Source organism: Orbicella faveolata, unplaced genomic scaffold (genome assembly GCF_042242905.1).
Source record: "Orbicella faveolata isolate gen_17 unplaced genomic scaffold, um_ofav_v1 contig_46, whole genome shotgun sequence".
In the NCBI taxonomy this organism is placed as follows: Eukaryota; Metazoa; Cnidaria; class Anthozoa; order Scleractinia; family Merulinidae; genus Orbicella; species Orbicella faveolata.
Window position 1 is genome coordinate 3,666,168 of NW_028301576.1, and position 22,061 is coordinate 3,688,228.

The following is a 22,061-nucleotide window of genomic DNA, read 5'->3' on the forward strand; positions in this document are numbered from 1 at the left end:
TCCACTCAGTGAATTGTGGCAGAAGGACTGATTGTCTTCAGTGTCACGTGACTTAAACTGCTCGTCCCTGCACCACGTACAAACTGACATTACTTGAGGTCATAGAGCAACATCTGACAATAACAGGCGATACCACTGTTTCTCGAGCTACTCGTGTAAACACCGTAACCTACTTTCAGAATGTAATTCTCAACAATTTTTAATTGTTATCTAAATCGGACATTCAGTGAAATAAGTGAACTTTTTTTGGAGCGCGTAAATGGCTTTCTATCAAATAGCAAGTCACGATTTTTGTTGTTTAATTTTTGGACTCTCACATTATTGAATTAACAAATTATATGATATCCTCTATAAATAAGATAAAAAGGGTGCTTCAAGCTAATTCACTTGAAAGTGCATCGCGTAAATCAGGAAAAAAGCGAGAATGAAGTGTTTAGTCGAGCTTAGTTGAGAAATACGTGCGTCGTAGTTCCAAGATGAACAGTAATTTTGTAAACAGTGTAAAAACGTGCATTTTATTTTCCAACATGAAAGTAGTTAAAATTGCAAAGTTTCTAGCGTTTCTTTTTCTTTGTTGTTGTTGTTGTTGTTTTCTTTCTCGTGGTAGCATTTTAGGAAATAGCCCTTAAAGGCTGGTTTTTGTATAGACTTTACGATCACTGCCAAAAAGGTTCAGCGATCGTTGTAATTATATGGAAACCACTCTGCAGCGAGACAGACTTAAATTTTATTTTCACTTTCGTGGCGAGCTGTGGAAATCCGATTAGTGAGGTTCGCTCTACTTTTTTTTGTAGCGATCGATCACATGGAAAGCTGCCTGAAATCCGAGTAGACGTGATTAATCCAAATACGCTAAATCTCGTGAGACCGAAAACAGGTGTGTGAAAACGTTTGGAAAGCGGAAAACCCAATTGCATGGTTACCAGGATGTGCAGATCCCTCACATATTAGCCTAAATTTTCTTTAGTGTGCGACTCAAAGGGACGGCTGAAATTCAATGTCTTCCGTAACATTCAGTCAGCAACAGTAGTATAGGACGCTCATATGTGCGGTAACCAATCAGGAGCCGAGAAAGACAATAGGCTATTGTTTGGAGAACAATGGACGCTATTGTTTTCCAAATCCAAGATGGCCGCCACAAATTTCAGCCAATCAGGCGCCAAATTAAGAATTCAAGATGGCGGCGCCCACGAAAGTCGGCCATGTTGGAAAACAGCCCACCAGCCTCGACGGAGGACTGGGATCGGTCTCACGGATTTCCATGGCGACACAAATCACGCCAGGGTCACGCAAAAAAATGTCATGCAACTTCAAAATCGATACTTACAGTGTCCTGTGGTCCTAAACGACAGAGGTCCATCCAACAAGCGGCCATGATGGAGACTGAGAGACTTGTGTCCGAGGCACTTATATACCTTTCTATTCGTTCCAAAGCATCCTGGGACGCTGACTTCATCGGGAACCAATCCTAGACTTGCCCCACTCCCTTCACAGTCGAAGGGGTAAAAATAGGGGTAAGGGGGTACTCCCCGTTCCAAAGCATCCTGGGCTGATGACCTCATCAGGAACCAATCTTAGACTTGCCCCACTCCCTTCGCAGTCGAAGGGGTAAAAATTGGGGTGAGGGGGTACTCCCCATTCCAAATCCTAGATTTGTCCCACTCCCTTCTCGCCCAAAGGGGTAAAATAGGGATAAGGGGGTACTCCCTCTTAGTCTGCTATTTAAAACCTTCACACGTTTTGAAAAGGACCAAAACAAAGTTTGTTGACTCACGAAATGGAAGTTAGAAGAAGTCGAAGACTACTAGGATTGACCCCGAAGTAGATGAGTTCAAGGACAAATGTTTCATCTGTCAAGGCGACCTTGTCATTGACTCCTTGACTCGATTACCAACGCAACGAATGCCATCAATAGGTATCGGCGAGGGGGACGGCCTTATCATATTCACAATCGTAATATTGTTTCGTGGAGGACCTTGCCGTACCATGCGAATCTTTCCATCTGGTTTGAATTTTTTACAAGACTCACCATCTTCGTGCAGCAAAGGGGAAACGCTACCCTGTACATCCATGCCTATGTCAACTTGCCGTGGATGACCATTACTCAATCAATAAGACAGACGGTGTATGAAATGTTCAGTAGAAACATCCCAACGGAAGTAATGCTCTGCGTACACGAAGTAAAGTTTCGGTTATTGTTCCTGTCGTGGCTGCACTACGACGCTGAGGATCAAGTGACTATCAACAGATTAACTCTTCAGTCATCTTTTTCACCCCCTATTTACCCTGAAGACACAGCTTGGGTGTAACGTGTAACTTTTATTGTAACTCAAAAAACTCGTAAAACATAACAAAAACAAAAACAAAGAGTCTGAGTCTTTATAACGTTTATTGAATAATGATAATAAAAATAATAACATGAGCTCCGAAAGAGAATTGGTTACAATTTTTAACTCCTTAACTCTTGACCGTCGGTATTCCACAAAGTGTTGGGAACTAAACTCGTTTCCAGTTTCACAGACTCTTGGTCCCTGGCCCCAAAACGCACGATATTCTGCCCTAGTTTTCTTTGCTTTTGGTCATGAAGTCTTTGCCTGATCCGTTCCTTATTCTTGGCATAGTAACTTCTCCAATACTCGTTGATCCGTTCCCTGTTGTTTTTACAGTATTGTCTTCGATAATTTCTGATGTGCTCCTTGTTCTGTCGACAATAGGCTCTCTGGCTGCTGGCGAGTCGTTCCTTGTTGTTTTCATACCATCTTTTACGACGGGTTTTGAGAATCCCGACGTTCTCTGCACGATATCTCTTTTGTTGGGCCAGGATTCGCTGTTTGTTCTTGGCATAATATTTTTTGTGGTAGGCCTTTTTACAGACAACCCTCTGGTCATTCCCTCACAGTTGATTGGAGCAATTCATCTTGCATGTGTGGCGTCTTACAAATAATGACTAAAACCCTGGAATCACACACTCTTATAAGAGTCACATGGCTAATTCAGGTCTTAACCTCTTCTTCTACTTCCTCTTCGTCATCATCGTCGGGGAGTAACTTCTTCCGCATTAGTCTGTTTAGCAGGAATTTTCGTTTTGCCACTGCCGACTCGGCCGCTTCGTCAAAATCCATGTCGTCTTCCTCAATAAAGCGTCGAAGAGTCTTCATGACTTTACGGTGTATTGCGTCGTGTTTGATACGGTGAGTCCATTTTAGACGCTCTAAGTAAGTTCTTCGTAGCCTTCTTCTACTTACAGGTAATAGGACGTTGAAAGCAGCATTTTCGGCATAGTTTTGGGATTTTCCCTTATCCAGAAACTGCTGGACTTCCTTCAGCTAGGTTTCTTTGACGTCTTCCCCGACGTTTTGACGTAGCGGACTTCACGGATCTGGTTCATCGTCGTCCGCTTCTTCTTCCTCTTCGGAGCTGCTACTATCTTCATCTTCTTCCTGTTCCTCTTCAGGCTCCTCTTCATCCACCTCTTCTTCCTCTTCAACGTTCTCATCATTGTTATCTTCCACGGGGCCAAAAATATCTGTTGAACGATCATCCATGATTCTCGTCGACCTTCACCCAAGACAACGTACTTCAAATGAACCGAGTCGATTAAACTGATGTTTAATATACCATTTTGGGCAATGATCAGACATCCTCTCTCTTTCTTCGATGCCAGCGTGGGTATCCTTCGTGCGTCATGAGGTGACTAAACACGCGTTTCCTGTCATCACTGGCGGGATGTAAATCCAGGACCGTGTACCCATCCTTATTCTTGGCATAGTAACTTCTCCAATACTCGTTGATCCGTTCCTTGTTTTGATACCATGTTTTACGACACCACCACCACCTCATCCACTACCCCCACATTTACCACCACCACCTACACCACCACCACATTTACCACCACCACATTCACTACCACCACCACCACCACCACATTTACCACCACCACCACATTCACCACCACTGCCACCACCGCCACCACCACCACATTCACTACCACCGCCACATTCACCACCACCACCACATGCACCATCACAACCACCATATTCACCACCACCACCTCCTATATCACCACCACATGTACCACCACCGCCGCATCCACCACATTCATCACCACAGCCACATCCACCACCTACACCACCACCACCACCACCTACACCACCACCACCAAATTTCCCACCACATCCACCTCCACCGCCACCACCACCACACTCACCACCACCACTGCCACATCCACCACATTTGCCACCACCACCACATTCACCACCACCACCACATCCACCACCTACACCACCACCACTGCATCCACCACCACCACCACACTTACCACCACCACCACCACCACCACATTTACCACCGCCACCACATTTACCACCGCCAACACCACCACATCCACCACCACCACCACCACCTACACCACAACCACATTTACCACCGCCACCAAAACCACATTCACCACCACCGCCACCACCGCCACATCCACCACATTTACCACCACAGCCACATCCATTACCTACACCACCACCACCGAATCCACCACCTCCACATCCACCACCACCACCACATTCACCACATTCACCACCACCACATCCACCATCACCACCACTACCACCACCACCACCGCCACCGCCTCCACCACACTCGTCAACTCGATCATTAATCATGTATAAAACTAAGGCATTAACTGCCTCAATTCATTTTGAGTCAAACTAGCAAGGAGTCATGTCCCTTTACTGTCGATATTGTCATAGACTATTCTCCCGTGCAGACAGTAGAATTCGTCACGAAAAACATAGTTGTAAAAGCAGTGGATCAGAAAAGACACGAGATGTCCCAAATATCACATTTCCTACCGAAAAGCACCATGGGATCCCTGATAGAATAGAAATGGGAGAAGCGTTTCGGTTCAAGACACCCTCCAGTATTTTGATCGTGGGCCCTTCTGGTTGTGGCAAGACTTGTTTTACCGAATCGTTACTCTTGGATCACTTGGAAGAATTGTTTGTAAACCCTCCCACTACGATTCATTATTGCTACGGGGCGTGGCAAGACGGATTTAGAGACATGGAAGACGCTGGTGTGCAATTTCACGAAGGGATTCCAGAGTCAGACCATCTCAAGTCATGGTTTCCGAAGGGTGGATTACTTGTACTGGACGATCTGATGGCAGAGGGTGGTGAGGACAAAGCGTTGCTAGACTTATTCACTAAACACTCTCATCATCAAAATATCACCGTGTTGTACTTGTGCCAAGACATGTTTCCACCAGGGAAATACGCCAAGAGTATTTCCAGGAACGCCCACTACATCGTAGCCTTCAAAAATCCGAGAGATCAATTAGGGATGAAGAATTTACTGCTTCAAGCTTTTCCCACTTGCTGGCAAGACATGATGGACGCGTATCAAAAAGTGACCGAACGACCGTTTGGGTACACGGTCCTGGATTTACATCCCGCCAGTGATGACAGGAAACGCGTGTTTAGTCACCTCATGACGCACGAAGGATACCCACGCTGGCATCGAAGAAAGAGAGAGGATGTCTGATCATTGCCCAAAATGGTATATTAAACATCAGTTTAATCGACTCGGTTCATTTGAAGTACGTTGTCTTGGGTGAAGGTCGACGAGAATCATGGATGATCGTTCAACAGATATTTTTGGCCCCGTGGAAGATAACAATGATGAGAACGTTGAAGAGGAAGAAGAGGTGTATCAAGAGGAGCCTGAAGAGGAACAGGAAGAAGATGAAGATAGTAGCAGCCCCGAAGAGGAAGAAGAAGCGGACGACGATGAACCAGATCCGTGGAGTCCGCTACGTCAAAACGTCGGGGAAGACGTCAAAGAAACCTAGCTGAAGGAAGTCCAGCAGTTTCTGGATAAGGGAAAATCCCAAAACTATGCCGAAAATGCTGCTTTCAACGTCCTATTACCTGTAAGTAGAAGAAGGCTACGAAGAACTTACTTAGAGCGTCTAAAATGGACTCACCGTATCAAACACGACGCAATACACCGTAAAGTCATGAAGACTCTTCGACGCTTTATTGAGGAAGACGACATGGATTTTGACGAAGCGGCCGAGTCGGCAGTGGCAAAACGAAAATTCCTGCTAAACAGACTAATGCGGAAGAAGTTACTCCCCGACGATGATGACGAAGAGGAAGTAGAAGAAGAGGTTAAGACCTGAATTAGCCATGTGACTCTTATAAGAGTGTGTGATTCCAGGGTTTTAGTCATTATTTGTAAGACGCCACACATGCAAGATGAATTGCTCCAATCAACTGTGAGGGAATGACCAGAGGGTTGTCTGTAAAAAGGCCTACCACAAAAAATATTATGCCAAGAACAAACAGCGAATCCTGGCCCAACAAAAGAGATATCGTGCAGAGAACGTCGGGATTCTCAAAACCCGTCGTAAAAGATGGTATGAAAACAACAAGGAACGACTCGCCAGCAGCCAGAGAGCCTATTGTCGACAGAACAAGGAGCACATCAGAAATTATCGAAGACAATACTGTAAAAACAACAGGGAACGGATCAACGAGTATTGGAGAAGTTACTATGCCAAGAATAAGGAACGGATCAGGCAAAGACTTCATGACCAAAAGCAAAGAAAACTAGGGCAGAATATCGTGCGTTTTGGGGCCAGGGACCAAGAGTCTGTGAAACTGGAAACGAGTTTAGTTCCCAACACTTTGTGGAATACCGACGGTCAAGAGTTAAGGAGTTAAAAATTGTAACCAATTCTCTTTCGGAGCTCATGTTATTATTTTTATTATCATTATTCAATAAACGTTATAAAGACTCAGACTCTTTGTTTTTGTTTTTGTTATGTTTTACGAGTTTTTTGAGTTACAATAAAAGTTACACGTTACACCCAAGCTGTGTCTTCAGGGTAAATAGGGGGTGAAAAAGATGACTGAAGAGTTAATCTGTTGATAGTCACTTGATCCTCAGCGTCGTAGTGCAGCCACGACAGGAACAATAACCGAAACTTTACTTCGTGTACGCAGAGCATTACTTCCGTTGGGATGTTTCTACTGAACATTTCATACACCGTCTGTCTTATTGATTGAGTAATGGTCATCCACGGCAAGTTGACATAGGCATGGATGTACAGGGTAGCGTTTCCCCTTTGCTGCACGAAGATGGTGAGTCTTGTAAAAAATTCAAACCAGATGGAAAGATTCGCATGGTACGGCAAGGTCCTCCACGAAACAATATTACGATTGTGAATATGATAAGGCCGTCCCCCTCGCCGATACCTATTGATGGCATTCGTTGCGTTGGTAATCGAGTCAAGGAGTCAATGACAAGGTCGCCTTGACAGATGAAACATTTGTCCTTGAACTCATCTACTTCGGGGTCAATCCTAGTAGTCTTCGACTTATTCTAACTTCCATTTCGTGAGTCAACAAACTTTGTTTTGGTCCTTTTCAAAACGTGTGAAGGTTTTAAATAGCAGACTAAGAGGGAGTACCCCCTTATCCCTATTTTACCCCTTTGGGCGAGAAGGGAGTGGGACAAATCTAGGATTTGGAATGGGGAGTACCCCCTCACCCCAATTTTTACCCCTTCGACTGCGAAGGGAGTGGGGCAAGTCTAAGATTGGTTCCCGATGAGGTCATCAGCCCAGGATGCTTTGGGACGGGGAGTACCCCCTTACCCCTATTTTTACCCCTTCGACTGTGAAGGGAGTGGGGCAAGTCTAGGATTGGTTCCCGATGAAGTCAGCGTCCCAGGATGCTTTGGAACGAATAGAAAGGTATATAAGTGCCTCGGACACAAGTCTCTCAGTCTCCATCAAGGCCGCTTGTTGGATGGACCTCTGTCGTTTAGGACCACGGGACACTGTAAGTATCGATTTTGAAGTTGCATGACATTTTTTTGCGTGACCCTGGCGTGATTTGTGTCGCCATGGAAATCCGTGAGACCGATCCCAGTCCTCCGTCGAGGCTGGTGGGCTGTTTTCCAACATGGCCGACTTTCGTGGGCGCCGCCATCTTGAATTCTTAATTTGGCGCCTGATTGGCTGAAATTTGTGGCGGCCATCTTGGATTTGGAAAACAATAGCGTCCATTGTTCTCCAAACAATAGCCTATTGTCTTTCTCGGCTCCTGATTGGTTACCGCACATATGAGCGTCCATTACTACTAGCAACAATGTTAAGTTGTGTAAAATATTCCAGGAATTCAGTTACATACCAGAGTAACAGTGAACGATTCTTCGCAATACTTTTCCTGCATTTATCGGTAAATGACTTGCTCTGAACTGGCAGTTTTTAGCATTTTGTTTTTCCCTTTTGTGAATTTAAAACAAGCCAGTTGAACATGAAATTTCTCAGCGATCTCTGTAGAGCCCACGCCTATAGAAGAAAACAAGGTTATTATATTTGCTTTCTTATTGGCAAGCGCCAAACTGAAACGGGATTTCAACTGAGTATTTTTTTTTTCTCAGAAAACATTGTAGCTTTTGGCCGTAAATGGGGAAACTCTTAAGGGAAGTGTGAGGGATATCTGCTGCACTCTGTCACTCCACGCGCCTCATCAGTTTGAAAACGTATAAAATTGATAAGCAATAATTTAAACTGCAAACTAGCTGGTTTACTGTCTGACTCGGCAAGCAAGATACTCTTATGTCCTGCATTTCTCTTACATCTTATGCACTCTCTCTAGGTAGAGCAGCTGTACTTGTATCGATCTACCTGTAGCGTGCTGAATTTCAATTCACGTGCAGTAAACAATTTAAATGTTTCTCGCTATTTTACATTTCATCCTGTCTGATAAGATCACTACCGTTTCTCTTTTTATGAAAATAATTTTCATCGTCTTTCGCTTTTTCCTTTTTTTGTTTTGTTTTCTACCACAGGTTCTTCAGAAATAGTGAACGATGCCTCGCTATACTTTCCTATATTTATCGGTAAATGACTTATTCTGAACTGGCAATTGGTATTTTAGCATTTTGGTTTTCAATGGGCTTCCATTTTTAGTGGGTTTTCTGATCACGCGAGGAAGGAGCGGCGTAGGAAAATGGCCGACTTTTCCTTCTTGAGAATTTAAAACAAACCAGTTCAACATGAAATTTTACAGGGATCTCTGTAGAGCGCAAGCCGTAAGCAAACGTAAAACTGAAACACGATTTCGAAATGAGAGCACGTTTTTCTTCTCAACCAACATTGTAGCTTGATTTTGACCGGAAACGGGGAAACTCTGAATGGAGGGGTGAGGAATATTTTCAGAGGGCGAGAGGCGGTGAGATTCTACGGATAAATCTGTTGAATTCACTCCACGCGCCTTGATAAGCAGTAATTTAAACTGCAAACTACGCTGGTCGATACCGAAAAAAAGATGAGTTAAAGTCCGATATAAATATGACTACGGCCTGTTGCAACTCGACGAGGCGTTTAACTTCTGGTGTTCTCGGGTTTGTTTCGCTCATCGTTCGTGAGCTTTATAGCTGTTTTACCTACAACTTCTCTTGATCTGGCCTGATTCGCGTCTTTACAAGGATACAGGCTTGCTGCTTACACAGCCCTTCAGTATTTCCGTTTAATTTGCAGTATGAACATAATATTTACGCAAGTGCTTCTTCAGGCTGAATTTTCCTTCTTTTGCTGCAGCCGGTAAAGGTCCCTACTAATAAAGTCTGGCTACCTTCAAGGTCATTAGTCTACATGCAAAACGAAGACAAATGCAAGAAAAAAGGGGGAAAAGCATACGAAAGGAAAGACAAAAGAGCATTGTCGTTTATTATTAGACTAAAATTAGTAAGGTAAAGGTTGAGTCTCCTTAAAAGAGAAGTGGCTCATCAGGCCGGAGCTTATTCCCGATTTCAGTAGAATGAAGGGACAAGGAGTATTCCTACTCCCTTCCTGGATGGGATGCTAGTCCATTGCAGGGTTACCCCCCAAGCATTAAATTCACCCGTGCCCATTTATACACCTGGGCGGAGAGAGGCACTGTGAGAGTAAAGTGTCTGAGTTTGTCGTACTGTCGGTTTTTGCGTGTTTTTGTAGCGGTCATTCAAACAGTGTTAAGAGGCTCAGCCGACCGAGTGGCAACTATATCTTCCTTGAAGCCTCTCCCTTAACAAAAGATTTATTCTGTTGTTGAGATCATGTCGTTTTAGTGAGGAGATATGCGATTATTGACCCAATATATCGTATAAGTATTTGCTATGAACTGTTAAAAGATTTTTATGATGATATCGGTCCTGCTAGTAGGGCGGTTTCGGTTTTTAGGAGAAAACGAAAGCGGTCTGTGGTTTGGAAGGAACAAAATATGGCGGTTCGCGGAATGTGTGATCCCCTATAATAGACCCTCTAGTGAAAGTCCCTGAATAAAGACGTCTGGTAAGTAATATATCAAACACGAAATACCATGTTTGACTACATTTCTAAAGACCGAGAAGAGAGCTGATGATGAGACGCGTTAGCGGAGCATTTTTGACAAACTTCGAGGTGTTTGTAAATGTTGTGAAACACTGTCTTGGGTGTTTGATATATTACTTCTCAAACTCATACGCGGACTTAATTAGCATAGATTTTGACGATTTTGTTTCTCCGTTTACTAGCTTTTACTCCTTAGTTTTTGTTTCGATTGAGGAGATATATCAAACACTCGGACAGTGTTTCATCGGCTATCCAAACACCTCGAATTCCATCAAAATACTCCGCCGCGCTTCGTTTTTTCAACTCTCTTCTCGGTGTTTGGATATCCCGATGAAACACTGTCTCTCGTGTTTGATATATTGCTACCAGATTTCACTGCATTTTAGGCAAAGCCAGTGAACGTGATCGGAAATGTTATCTTTCTCGAAGCCAAGACAAGTGACGTCCCACCAAAAGAGGCAGCCATCGATGAAATCCACGAAATTGTCTATCCTTCAAAAACTGGGGGAACAGCCTTGTTAACTCTTGACAAAGGTCTTGTTTTTCTTTATCCACATCTCCAGAGTTGTCTTTATGTGCAGAACACCCTTACAAGAACTAGCTTGTCTTACGCCTTTCTTATCTTTTCGTTTTATAGTGGCTTTCTTTGCACCGACTTTTCTGTTTTAAGCTATCTGATGCAGATGTCCTCCATGCTTCCAAAGACACATCTGCATCGCATATGCGAAGCGAGAGCTGTAACCTGGGTACAAGTCTCTTCCAGCCAGACATCAAAAACAGCCCCACCGCGGGCGAAGAGAAAAATTCAAATGGGCCAACCCCAGAGAAAGCAAGCTCAGTCAAAAGCCCCACCCGCGGGCTAAGATTTACAATCAAACCGTACCCTCTGCCCTACCCCCGGCCCTGATAACCGCCTCTCCCCCCCCCCCCCCCCCCCCCGCGAGATAAAAATGGCTGCACAAATCCTGGGAGCGAGAGACCCGCTAAAGGAGGATTCCGTGCGGCCACTTCTTTTTTCTCACGGTTTTCTTTCGAATCACGTTTGAAATATTGAGTGAAGAGGGCTTCTCTAGCTAGTTTTTCATGGAGGAGGAATGCATAATGAGCAGACAGACATAACATCAACTTTTACTTATGCAGGTTTACTACAAGCGTGAGAAATATAACATGATTCATTTATTTTTGTCACTCACAGTTACCTGAAGAGCCAAATGCAAAAAAGAAAGAGGTAAGCATTCCACATAGTCTCCACTGATATGTGTACCAAATGTTACTGTTTCTTTTAATAACATTTAATTTTTTCGGAGCAGTTCAAAAGAGGAGATTTACTGTAGCGTCACAAATTAAGGTGTTTACTTAAACCTATCTACTGATCTGCTCCATTTGTAGCTGCCAAACGCCCGTTTTTCATGTCACATTCATCATTTTTGTGAACCCTCTGTTGTACTGGTTAGTTGCAGAACTGATCCTTCTCCTGTTTTGATTTACTGCGCCTTTCAATAACATGCGGACCCTGAAATTCAAAGCTCAACCGGCAAATGCGTTTTTCGCTACCGTCAATCAAATGTTCGGTGGCTCCTCCCAGCTTCCGACTTCTGCCGAGCACTGTTTCTTTGTCTGAACTGTGCTCAACGATTTGATTACGACGCGCCCGGTAGTAATAGGAAGCTGGGAGGAGCCGCCGAACACTTGATTGACGGTAGCGAGAAACGCATTTGTCGGTTGAGCTTTGAATTTTAGAGTTCGCATGTCATTGAAAGGCGCAGTAAATGTACCACCTAATATACATAATAGACAATTTAGACGTGATACTCAAAAGTTAGAACCACTCTTTAGCACTTAATAGTGAGTAAGTAAGTAAACACTTTACTTAGTAAGGGTAACACTAAATAGCTAAAAGCTAAACTTGTGGCCCTCAAATAACTAAAAAATGGAGATACAAATATTTAAAAACTATAGCTATATATATATGTAAAAATCCCTAAAAATACATATTAAAACACTTAAATCAAGCTAAATATAATCAAAGTGGCTGTGAGCCACTGAACTTGGGAAATATATCATGAAAGGGTGTTATGAGGCATTGCTCATTAAGGAACTACTTGGGATGTGAAGGCAGTCTAGCTTTCGAACAAGCCGTTAAAGCCTTTTTCCATTCAGGAGTGTGTTGTACAATTTGCAAAATGAAAAAGTTTAACGTTAAGAAACTGTTTGTAACTCAGGCCTGCGTACACGTTTTACATCACATGTATCTGTGCACCTCTTCCTTGCGCTGTAGTCAAAAACGGCAAGATCATTTTGTTTGGTCAAAAGTGAAGTATAGACTGAACGAAACACTTGAGCCTGCAGTACGTAAATAAAGAACTAATACTTTCGCCTTCCGATAACTGATATACTGATGTGCGAATTCGTCCATCTTTTCCAGGAAAGATGTCCACAATTTTCCCAAGCTTCCATTTCCCTCTGGGTATGTTGTCCTCTGATATGAGTACGACGTCGCTTTGTTTCAATGGTATCTCTTCCTTGGTACGGGTCCACTTCTGGCGAACAGTTAAGCCCGTAACCAACGAGACCGAAAGTGAATTTGAAGTCGCTGCTGGTACCTAAAGCACTCCGAGAGATAAACTTCTGCTTTCCTTGGAGGTGCATCAGGGGGACTTCCCAAATCTCTTCCTATGGCGTTGGTTAAAAAAACGTTGACGGAGAATGGCTAGAGTCGTATCTGGACCCGCATGGCAAGCTCTGACATGAAGGTCCATGATCAATTTCTCTATAACTGGGTCGCCATGTGGTATTATGATTTGATGCTTGGCTTCTTCTGGAATCTGTGCAAACTACAGACGTCCACCAACCACAAGTAGCTTCTTGGTTTGATCAAATTGTGGATCCAACTTAACAATGCGACTCTTCTGATTCACTTGTCCCTTAGTACACAGTTCCTAGATTTCCAGGGAGAAAACAATTCTTTGTCTGTTTCTCAGCCAAGTGAATTCAGATTCCTTTAATTCCTCGACAGACAGCTTCCCTTTCTTTGGCTCCCCACGTAAACGTGACCACTTTAGGATCCATGCAGTTACTCGTACCAAGCGTTTCCAGGTTTCATATCTTAATGCCAGTGCGGGAATGCTTTCTTAAACCGTTGCTAGACAAAAAATGTCATTTACGCCAACAGATTCGTTCCTTGCTTCAATAAGACACTCCTCTGGAACTGCTTTCAGCACTTCACTAACAGGCCAGTGACTGCGCGGCTGTTGCAACCAATGTGGACCTTTCCATCACAGCTTGCAGTCTCTGAGTTTAGATCCAGGAATTCCCCTTGTGACCAGGTCTGCAGGATTTTGACTTCCTGGACAAAATTTCCACTGGCTCGGTGCCACTCGTTGGTGAATATGTTGAACTCTGTTTGCAACAAATACTCTCCAATTAGAACTTGATCTCCTTATCCACACAAGTGTGATCTGACCATCTGACCAACCATATATTGCGTCCACCACAATTCGGAGAGCTTGAATAACATTTAAAAGCAAAGTTAGACACGGTATTCATGGAAAACAGGATTAGTTTAATATTTAAATTAGGATTTACTACTTCAATTTATATTAATTAGTATTTAGCATGGACTGTTTATTAGTAGTTTATTAGTATTAATTTTTAAATATTAGTATTACCCGATGATTTTTAACCGTGTATAAAGAAATGTTAAATAAAAAATAAAAAAATAAAAAAAATAATAAAAGTCAAGTAGCTTAGCTGTCATGCATTTATGCTGCAAAAAGCTCCTGTCTTGACAAACTGATTCGTTTCACCATAGTTAGTCTCCTCTACTAACTATGGTTTCACCGGTGCTACCCTGACGTGGCCATGACTAGGTTGGAGATTCTTTGGCCATCCTTATCCTCAGCACAGATGTAAACCGCTGTCCCATAAGCTCTTTCGATTCGCTGGCGTCATCAAATCCATGAAGCTCAACTTTATCAACTGAAGATAGATTTCGTAGCAACCACCTTGGAACGTTGATTTGGTCGAGGTTTGCTAGTTCCTGTTTCAGCTCTCCCAAGAGTTCGCGATGTCTGAGTCTAGTGGCTGATCCCAGTCTAGACCTCGAGTCCGCAATTCTTAAAATAGCAACTTTGAAATCATTAGAAATGGAGTTAACAAGCCCATGGGATCGAAGACTCTCAAGTACAAACTGATCAAGCTTCTCTTTGTCTAAGGGTCCTTCTCTGTCAAGATACTGGAAGCGTTTTTTAACATCAGAACGTCATCCTTTGTGTTCCATGAAGTACCCAGTGCTTTTAATGTGTGACATTTTTTCGGGCTTAGTGGTCGGCACAAATGTTGGCGCTCTGTCACGAAGAGGCGTGGTTTCCATAGCCTTTTGAGAATTTGAAGTCCATTTTGTCAATTGAAATCCCCTTTTTGAAAGGAAATTGCAAAGTTTATTCCTTACCTTTACTGTATTGTCATCTTCCGGGGCACCAGTAAGTACATCGTCGACCTACATGTTCTCACTCACTTCCTTAGCTACCGTAGGATGGTCTTACTCGTGTTCTTTCGCATGCTTTTGCACTGTGGCAATGGAGAGGAAAGGAGAAGGGGTATCTCCGAATGTCACTCGGGTCATGCAATAAACTTCCGGTCCTCGATGACGATGCAGATCTTTCCACAGGAATCTGTGACTGGTCTGATCTTTACGTTTGAGCTTGATTTGAAAAAAAACTTTCTTAATGTCTACCATTATCATACTGATCCGATGGCTCCTAAATTTGATTAGAATATGTCCGAGACCTGGCTGAAGTTTGGACCTTTAAGATGACATGCACAGTAGTTGGGGATTGTCTATCATACGTTTTGGCGCGACTATTGAACACCGGAAATTTATTGCATGACCCGAGTGACATTCGGAGATACCCCTTCTCCTTTCCTCTTCATTGCTACAGTGCAAAAGCATGCGAAAGAACACGAGGAAGACCATCCTACGGCAGCTAAGGAAGTGAGTGCGAACATGTTCGTCGACGATGTACTTACTGGTGCCCCGGAAGATGACAGTACAGTAACTTTGGAATGTACGCGCCCAGTAAAACAACGCACACTTGCAGAATTGGACATAGCAATTTAATCCGGCAGTATTACATCGAGACTTATGATCCGACTCTTCAAGCAACAGAAAAACACACACGCAACAACAACTCACCCCACACACACTCGCATATAATTTAAATGTTCTACAGTCTCTTGGGACGTCTCATTGCACGCCCATAATGTGTCCTGTATTTGTCGTCTCTGTCGGCTTCTAAACACACCATGAAAGAGTTAAACAGTTTGATACAGCAGTATATTTTGATTTATCTTATACTTTTACTGCATTCACCATAGCTAAAGATGAATGTACATAAAAATGTATGATATCATATTTTAACCAAGGGCGCTTTACAACCCTTTGCCCTTCGAAAAATAAAAAGGATGGGAGAAGGCTCTTGAGTCGATGAGTAGATTTTGCCATTCGTCCCTTGACATGGATGATATATCATGCATAAAGTAATCTACGCGCGACATGCAGTTTGCCAGCTCTGTTGGAAAGGTTCTTTGTTCTCCTCGTGTCTCCTTTCCAGTCCTTCCCATCTTCGAAGGGAAAAGCACTCTGAGACGAAGTTGAAGTTTTCTTAATCCGAACCGGAAACTCCCAGCTCGTAATTTCTCGTTTTGTAAACTTCTTATTCAGTTCTTATTCAATAAAGAACACAAATTAAAGAGGTTGTCAATTACGAGATGCTCTGTCATCAAGGCGCCTCAGTAATTCATTCAATCAAATCATGGAAAAACCTTTTGCTCCGATATTAACCTGGCATCATTAAAAATGTTGAGTACAGGAAATAGTGGATATAATCGCACACAAGATATTATAACATGACCAGGGCCTTGGCCAGAAAAAAGTTATGACCGAGTTTGTTTGTTGGTTGGTTGGTTGGTTGGTTTGTTTATTTATTTGTTAGCAGTGTTTGACTTTTCCCCTTCCAAAAGAAAAAAAGAAAAACGGAAAACATGACTAAGGCAAGTGGTTCTGATGACTAACATTCGAATGACTACTATACGATGAAAAAATTATGACATAGGTTTTAGTCACCTACTATATATCATACTAGGAATTTAAACAATAAAGCATCGGTTGTTGTGTTATTTATTTAATTTATTTATTAATCTTTATTTAAACATGGTTTTAAAATTCGTCAGCTTAAAAACCTAATATATACTTAATAGCTAATATCTAATATAATGGGAATAATTAAACAAAAAAGCTGCTTTCCACGAATGCCGTGCCTTAGACATCTCATTTGAGTTGGCGTTTAAATTGCCTCAAGGAGTCTGCTTTCCTTAAGTCGCAAGAAAGGCTGTTCCAAAGAATGGCGCCACTATAGCTAAAGCTATTTTTATAATAGTTTGTGCGCGGCAATGAAACAGTTTGTTCGCAGACTCCCTCAGGTTATTTGCGGTTTCTCGCCTCTCGAATTTAGAACTTAGATATTCTGGAGCCAAACCGTGTAAAGTTATCCCACAGTTTCCGTTTCCCCAAACAATGTTGCAATTGTTATTGCTATTGCTATCGCTATTGCTATTGCTATTGCCATTGCTACTGCTATTGCTATTGCTATTGCTATTGCTATTGCTATTGTTATTGCTATTGCTATTGCCATTGCTATTGCTATTGTTAATGTTAATGTTATTGTTATCGCTATTGCTATTGCTATTATTATTATTATTATTATTATTATTATTATCATTGTTGTTGTTATCAATATTATTATTCTTATTTTTATTATTATTATTACTATTTATTAGAAAAACGCAATGGCGCTTCATAATGTATTACAAGTCACGAAGAGGTAAATCTACAGCTCGCCTTTCACGGTAACGGAGTGTAGTTTTTTTGCGAAAGAGTGCAGCTATAGCTGATCTGTATTCTGGGATGCGGATAGCGTATAATATAGGATTGACAAGGGAGTTTGCATAAATTAAAACCCAAAGTGCACCTGTTATATTAATACACTGAGAAAAGGACTTTTTAAATTTACCGCTATAAAGGAGAAAAGCGAACATAACAGCTGGCAGATTCAACAGAAGAGATGCAACAGTCACAATTAACAATGTCATGGTCAGTTTTCTTTCCCTACTGGCTGCACCATGGTGTTGAGGCTGCGCTCCACAACGGACTTTACTAACAATGGATGAGTAAGAAACACAAATGATCAAAAGTAGAGACAAGCTAAATGAAATCTTTAAGTAAAGATTAAGAACTCCATATTCAGATGTACCGAAATACCTAATATTTACCGAAGTAAATGATACCATAAAAACCCAAACAAAGGTAATTAATAGGCCATACACCCATTTTTTTAGCAGGCGATACCTCAAAGGCCGAAATGTCGCATACGCCCGCTCTAACGCAATAATGGCTATGTTTAATAAAGACAAACCAGGTAAAACAATAAGTAGTCTGGTTACTATGTAATCTACCAAATGTACATTTAGATGCCCCTTCCCCTTCCATACATTACAGATTACTCCAAACCGATAGAACAGAACATAGACGCCAGCTCCTCCAACCAACAAATCTGTAACTGCCAAATTTATCATCAGGTACGTGCTACGTTTGCGGAGATTGCGGTTCCTCATAAAAACAATTATCGTACAGAGGTTGAGTGTTACTATGGCAACAGACTCGGCTAAGCCTACGGTCATCCAGGTTATGCACTCGGGTGAAGACATCTCAGAGCTCTGTCATTTTCTTGTTGCTGTTAGAAGTAATTACTCGTCTGCCTGTGGAAGGAAGTGACTTTGTTTTGTCAGGTTCTTTTACTTACTGTAGAAGACATGAAATTAACAGGAATTCAATGCTTACATCAATTAATGTGCAGGAAGTCATTTTGGATTTTCAAAAACAGTTTTCAATATGTCTGTTGTTGTTTCTAATTGGCCTTTTTTGTATGTTTTCAGCAATTTGTGTAATCCCCAAATATCGAAAGTTAATGCAAAAAGGCTTGGAGGACTTTTTGGAAGTCCAAACATATTTCCTTCGAGGTCCATGACATGGGACGACGACCTACCATAGTATAAAATGACGCCATCATTTTTTAAAGAGCTGCGATCTTAGTCCGTCATCAAGGATTTCATGATCTTTATGAAACGTTAGGAATTTGGAGTAACATAGTCAAAATCGACCAAATCGGCAAAAGTAGCTATGAAAACACCAAGATCCTTTACCGATGACATATTATACCAAAAGTTGTTGCCAACCAATTTTATGGAAAGGTCACCAAATCTGGAGTTTGATTTTGATGCTTTTAAAGTTTCAAATTTGGTGTGGGCCTCAAAAGGTCCCCCCTCGATCTGAATAGAGGTGTCAGTCGAACTTCATTGCATAGAAAAATGCAAGTACAATCGTTTGAACAAGGCCACTGCCAGACAAAAATTGTAACCGAGGCTATATGAAGAAAACAAAATATTTATTTATTTCATTTTTTAATGAATAGCTTTTTACATCGCGTCGAATTAAGTTTAAGGACAAAAATTTTTTTCACTTAAATCAACAATCGCGTGTTCGAAATTCGTTTGATGATTCTGATAGGTTGAGAAAATTTCCGCACGTGTTTCGATTGATTGTTTTCTCAAATTTCAGTTACTGTGGAATAATATTGCTTCTGTCAAGCACCTAAACGTCCTTCAAAATTTGAATGGGATGAAAAAGTAAACGTGTCTTAGGCTGTTCAAATCTGCACCAACACAACACAGTAAACACTTTTCTTAATAATGAAATGTTTCAATCAGCGTTAAGTTCGCATTTAGTATAAAACTTTCTGATGGAGCAATTATCATAGCACTAGGAAATAAAACATCATCAAACTAAGCAGTAATCAATTTTATTTCTAAAACGCCTTCGAAAACAGTCACCAAAATAAATTTTATTAAATGTAGAAATGACTTCAACTAGGCAAAAAATCCGAATACCAGATAAGATTTGAACCCTCGACCCTCCGTGATCTAGCCGGACGCTCTAACCACTGAGCTGCTGGAGAAATAAATTGTGACCTAAAATAAAACTGACAGCTTATTTAGTTTGAGTTAAAACAGCGAAAACGTGGCAGCTAATACAAAACTGTAAACTGAATTCATCCAGAATATTGCACAACACTATCCACGGTTTTGAAATGTTCAACTGACTTTGAAGTAAAAACTAACGGTCGCGCGACGTCTCGACCGAACTTTGCTCATTATCAATTAAGCTTAAAAGTGAAGATAAAAATTTTGCATTAGTATAAATATAAAACAAAGAAGTAAAAGTACCGTATTTATTCAAATAAGCGCCCAACCTCGAATTAGCGTCACCTCGAATAAGCGCCCATCTTAAAGGCAGTAAGAATTAATAAGCGCCCAGCCTCGAATGAATGCCCAAAGTGACAATAATAGTAATAGAGTTTATAGTTTTGGACATAAATATGTTTTAGGCTCTTCTCAACGCCCACTTTAACCCTCGCCTAGGAGGTCGGGCTAAAATGAGTCTGAGTTCGGCCCAAAACATATTTACTTCCGCGAACATAAACTCTATTGATAGCGGAGTTCCGGCGGGCCGCCAAGTGGAGCCCCATGCTCATGTAGGAAAGAAAAGGAAACCCATGAGTTAATTTTTTCATGGTTATCATGACTAGCGGTATTGCTCGTGGGCGCGTACGCATGACGGCGACGGCGACGGCGACGGCGACGACGAAGTCGCGCAACATGGCGGCCATACTCCAAATAATAGGTTGACAGAGACATGCAGCCTTGGTTTACCGTGTACTTCTTTGATATTGGACATCCATGTTATGATCAATTGACACCTGCCAAAACAAGGTATCCCCTGACCAGTGTCAGGTGACCACATCGCGGGCTCAAGTTTATAGCTCATCGAGGTCACGTATTTTTTGAAGTTGACCGCTGACAAAGTGCGGGTTTTCGATTGGATCGAGGGCTCATGTCAGGTTAACTTGTTGAAAATAGGGCAGGATTAAATTTTCCGATTTATGCAATTGGAAAGAAGAAGCCTGAAAAAAATCAGGGCTTCAACGGGATTCGAACCCGTGACCTCCGCGAATACCGGTGCGATGCTCTACCAACTGAGCTATGAAGCCACACATTGGGAGCTAGGTCAAGTAATTGAGTTCATATGTTCCCGTGAGGAGTGAAATGATGTGAAGTACATATAATAATTTATATTTGAACTGCGGTTGTAGATGAAAGTGAAGAATGATCATCGCAATAAATTTTCCAATTTAAGCAACTGGAAAGAAGAAGCCTGAAAAAAATGATCATTTCTATAACTCGATAGAAACACAGAACGAACTAGCACGAGCTGTTGACGTAATGATGGCGCAAGCAAAGAGAATTTACATTCTGATGATCAAACTAAACAAGTTGTTTCCCTTTTTTTCGTCGCGGTGTTTTCTAAAAGAAATAGAAAACATGTTCTCCGTGTTTCTATCGAGTTATAGAAACACTTGTGAAAGATTGGGAGAACTCGCAAAAGCTGTGGAAACACTCGCCTGCGGCTCTTGTTCCCAGGGCATTTCTCGTTCTCCCAAACTTCCACTCGTGTTTCTATTAAACAAATAGATTATGAGCTCGAGATTTCTAGCGCGTGATGGCCGACGAGGGCGCAGCCCGAGTCATTATCACACGATAGAAATCGAGAGCGAATAATCTAATTGTTTTAGTATAAATCTACTAGTCGTTCAAAACTTTATCTAAATCCTCTTTACAGACACTTCGAAAACGCCAAGAAGCGGCCGTCAGTTTGTTAACAATGGCACACTGTTACGCTACTCACTATCTATCACAGATTATAGTTCACCACTAAATTTTCTCCGATTCTTATTAGTTTAAATTGATCACGTTACGCGATAGTGTTCATCCGCGGAGAGACACTATGGGCGCTTTCCATTCGACCAAAATTTCCAAAATTTTCGAAACGAGGGCAAATAGTACGGAAATTTCCCGGGAAAGGTCCCAGGAAATCCGGAAATTGTTGAATTTCCGAAAAGCGAACCATTCAACCCAAAATTCTGGAAATTCCGGGATGAGAATCAAATGGAACGGAAATCTCCGGGAAAATGTGTTCGAAAATTTGGGTATACCTCACGAGGTTGTCTTAATTTTTTTTCGGAAATTATGCAAATTCTCGATTTTCCATTCAGCGCTAGTTCTTTTGGCCGCGATCACAGCGAGATGGACATCTCAAGCAAGGATGACAGCGACGCGTATTCGAAAGTGGAAATACTTTAGAATCATTCCACTTATATGTCGATAAATACTAGCTGCAGCTAAATTCGTGAAGAAAACATTTTATAAAAATAATTCCCCCTTAGTGTACTTGTTTGTTTTGCGTAGGCTGGCTAGGAAATGTACAAAGATTTATAACGCGCGCAGAACCATTATACGACTCATTAAACCCTTTGTTTTGCGACTTTTTCACTGCCGTTGTGGTTTGTATAAGGTCCCTGCTGTTGTGGTCTATAAAAAGTCACGATGTCGACATATTAGTGTTCTGTTTGGTTCTACATTTGCGATTTAAACCTCGAAGTCATTGAAAAATTCCAAGCGAACAAAACTGTGCGGCTTGTCGTTTTCCACACTGGAAAAGTCTGTACCATTC

The 22,061-nt window shown here is 41.9% G+C and overlaps 2 protein-coding genes and 2 pseudogenes across 2 annotated transcripts; 2 read left to right on the forward strand and 2 right to left on the reverse strand.

Annotated features, from left to right (window-relative positions):
- Positions 1-2,431: 2,431 nt before the first annotated feature.
- On the reverse strand, positions 2,432-3,853 carry LOC149097997 (uncharacterized; annotated as a pseudogene).
- A 775-nt stretch (positions 3,854-4,628) lies between these two features.
- Positions 4,629-5,679, forward strand: LOC149097998 (uncharacterized). Its single transcript, XM_089277112.1, has one exon. It carries the CDS (start codon positions 4,714-4,716, stop codon positions 5,533-5,535), a length of 822 nt encoding a protein of 273 aa, XP_089133238.1. The 5' UTR covers positions 4,629-4,713; the 3' UTR covers positions 5,536-5,679.
- LOC149097999 (uncharacterized) lies at positions 5,624-6,737 on the forward strand (annotated as a pseudogene).
- A 10,470-nt stretch (positions 6,738-17,207) lies between these two features.
- On the reverse strand, positions 17,208-18,232 carry LOC149098000 (histamine H2 receptor-like). The gene has a single exon (XM_089277108.1). It carries the CDS (start codon positions 18,140-18,142, stop codon positions 17,243-17,245), a length of 900 nt encoding a protein of 299 aa, XP_089133234.1. The 5' UTR covers positions 18,143-18,232; the 3' UTR covers positions 17,208-17,242.
- Positions 18,233-22,061: the final 3,829 nt, after the last annotated feature.

Coding starts and splice junctions, on each gene's coding strand:
- LOC149097998 (XM_089277112.1), top strand. CDS start 4,714: ATGTCCCTTTACTGTCGATATTGTCATAGACTATTCTCCCGTGCAGAC.
- LOC149098000 (XM_089277108.1), bottom strand. CDS start 18,142: ATGTCTTCACCCGAGTGCATAACCTGGATGACCGTAGGCTTAGCCGAG.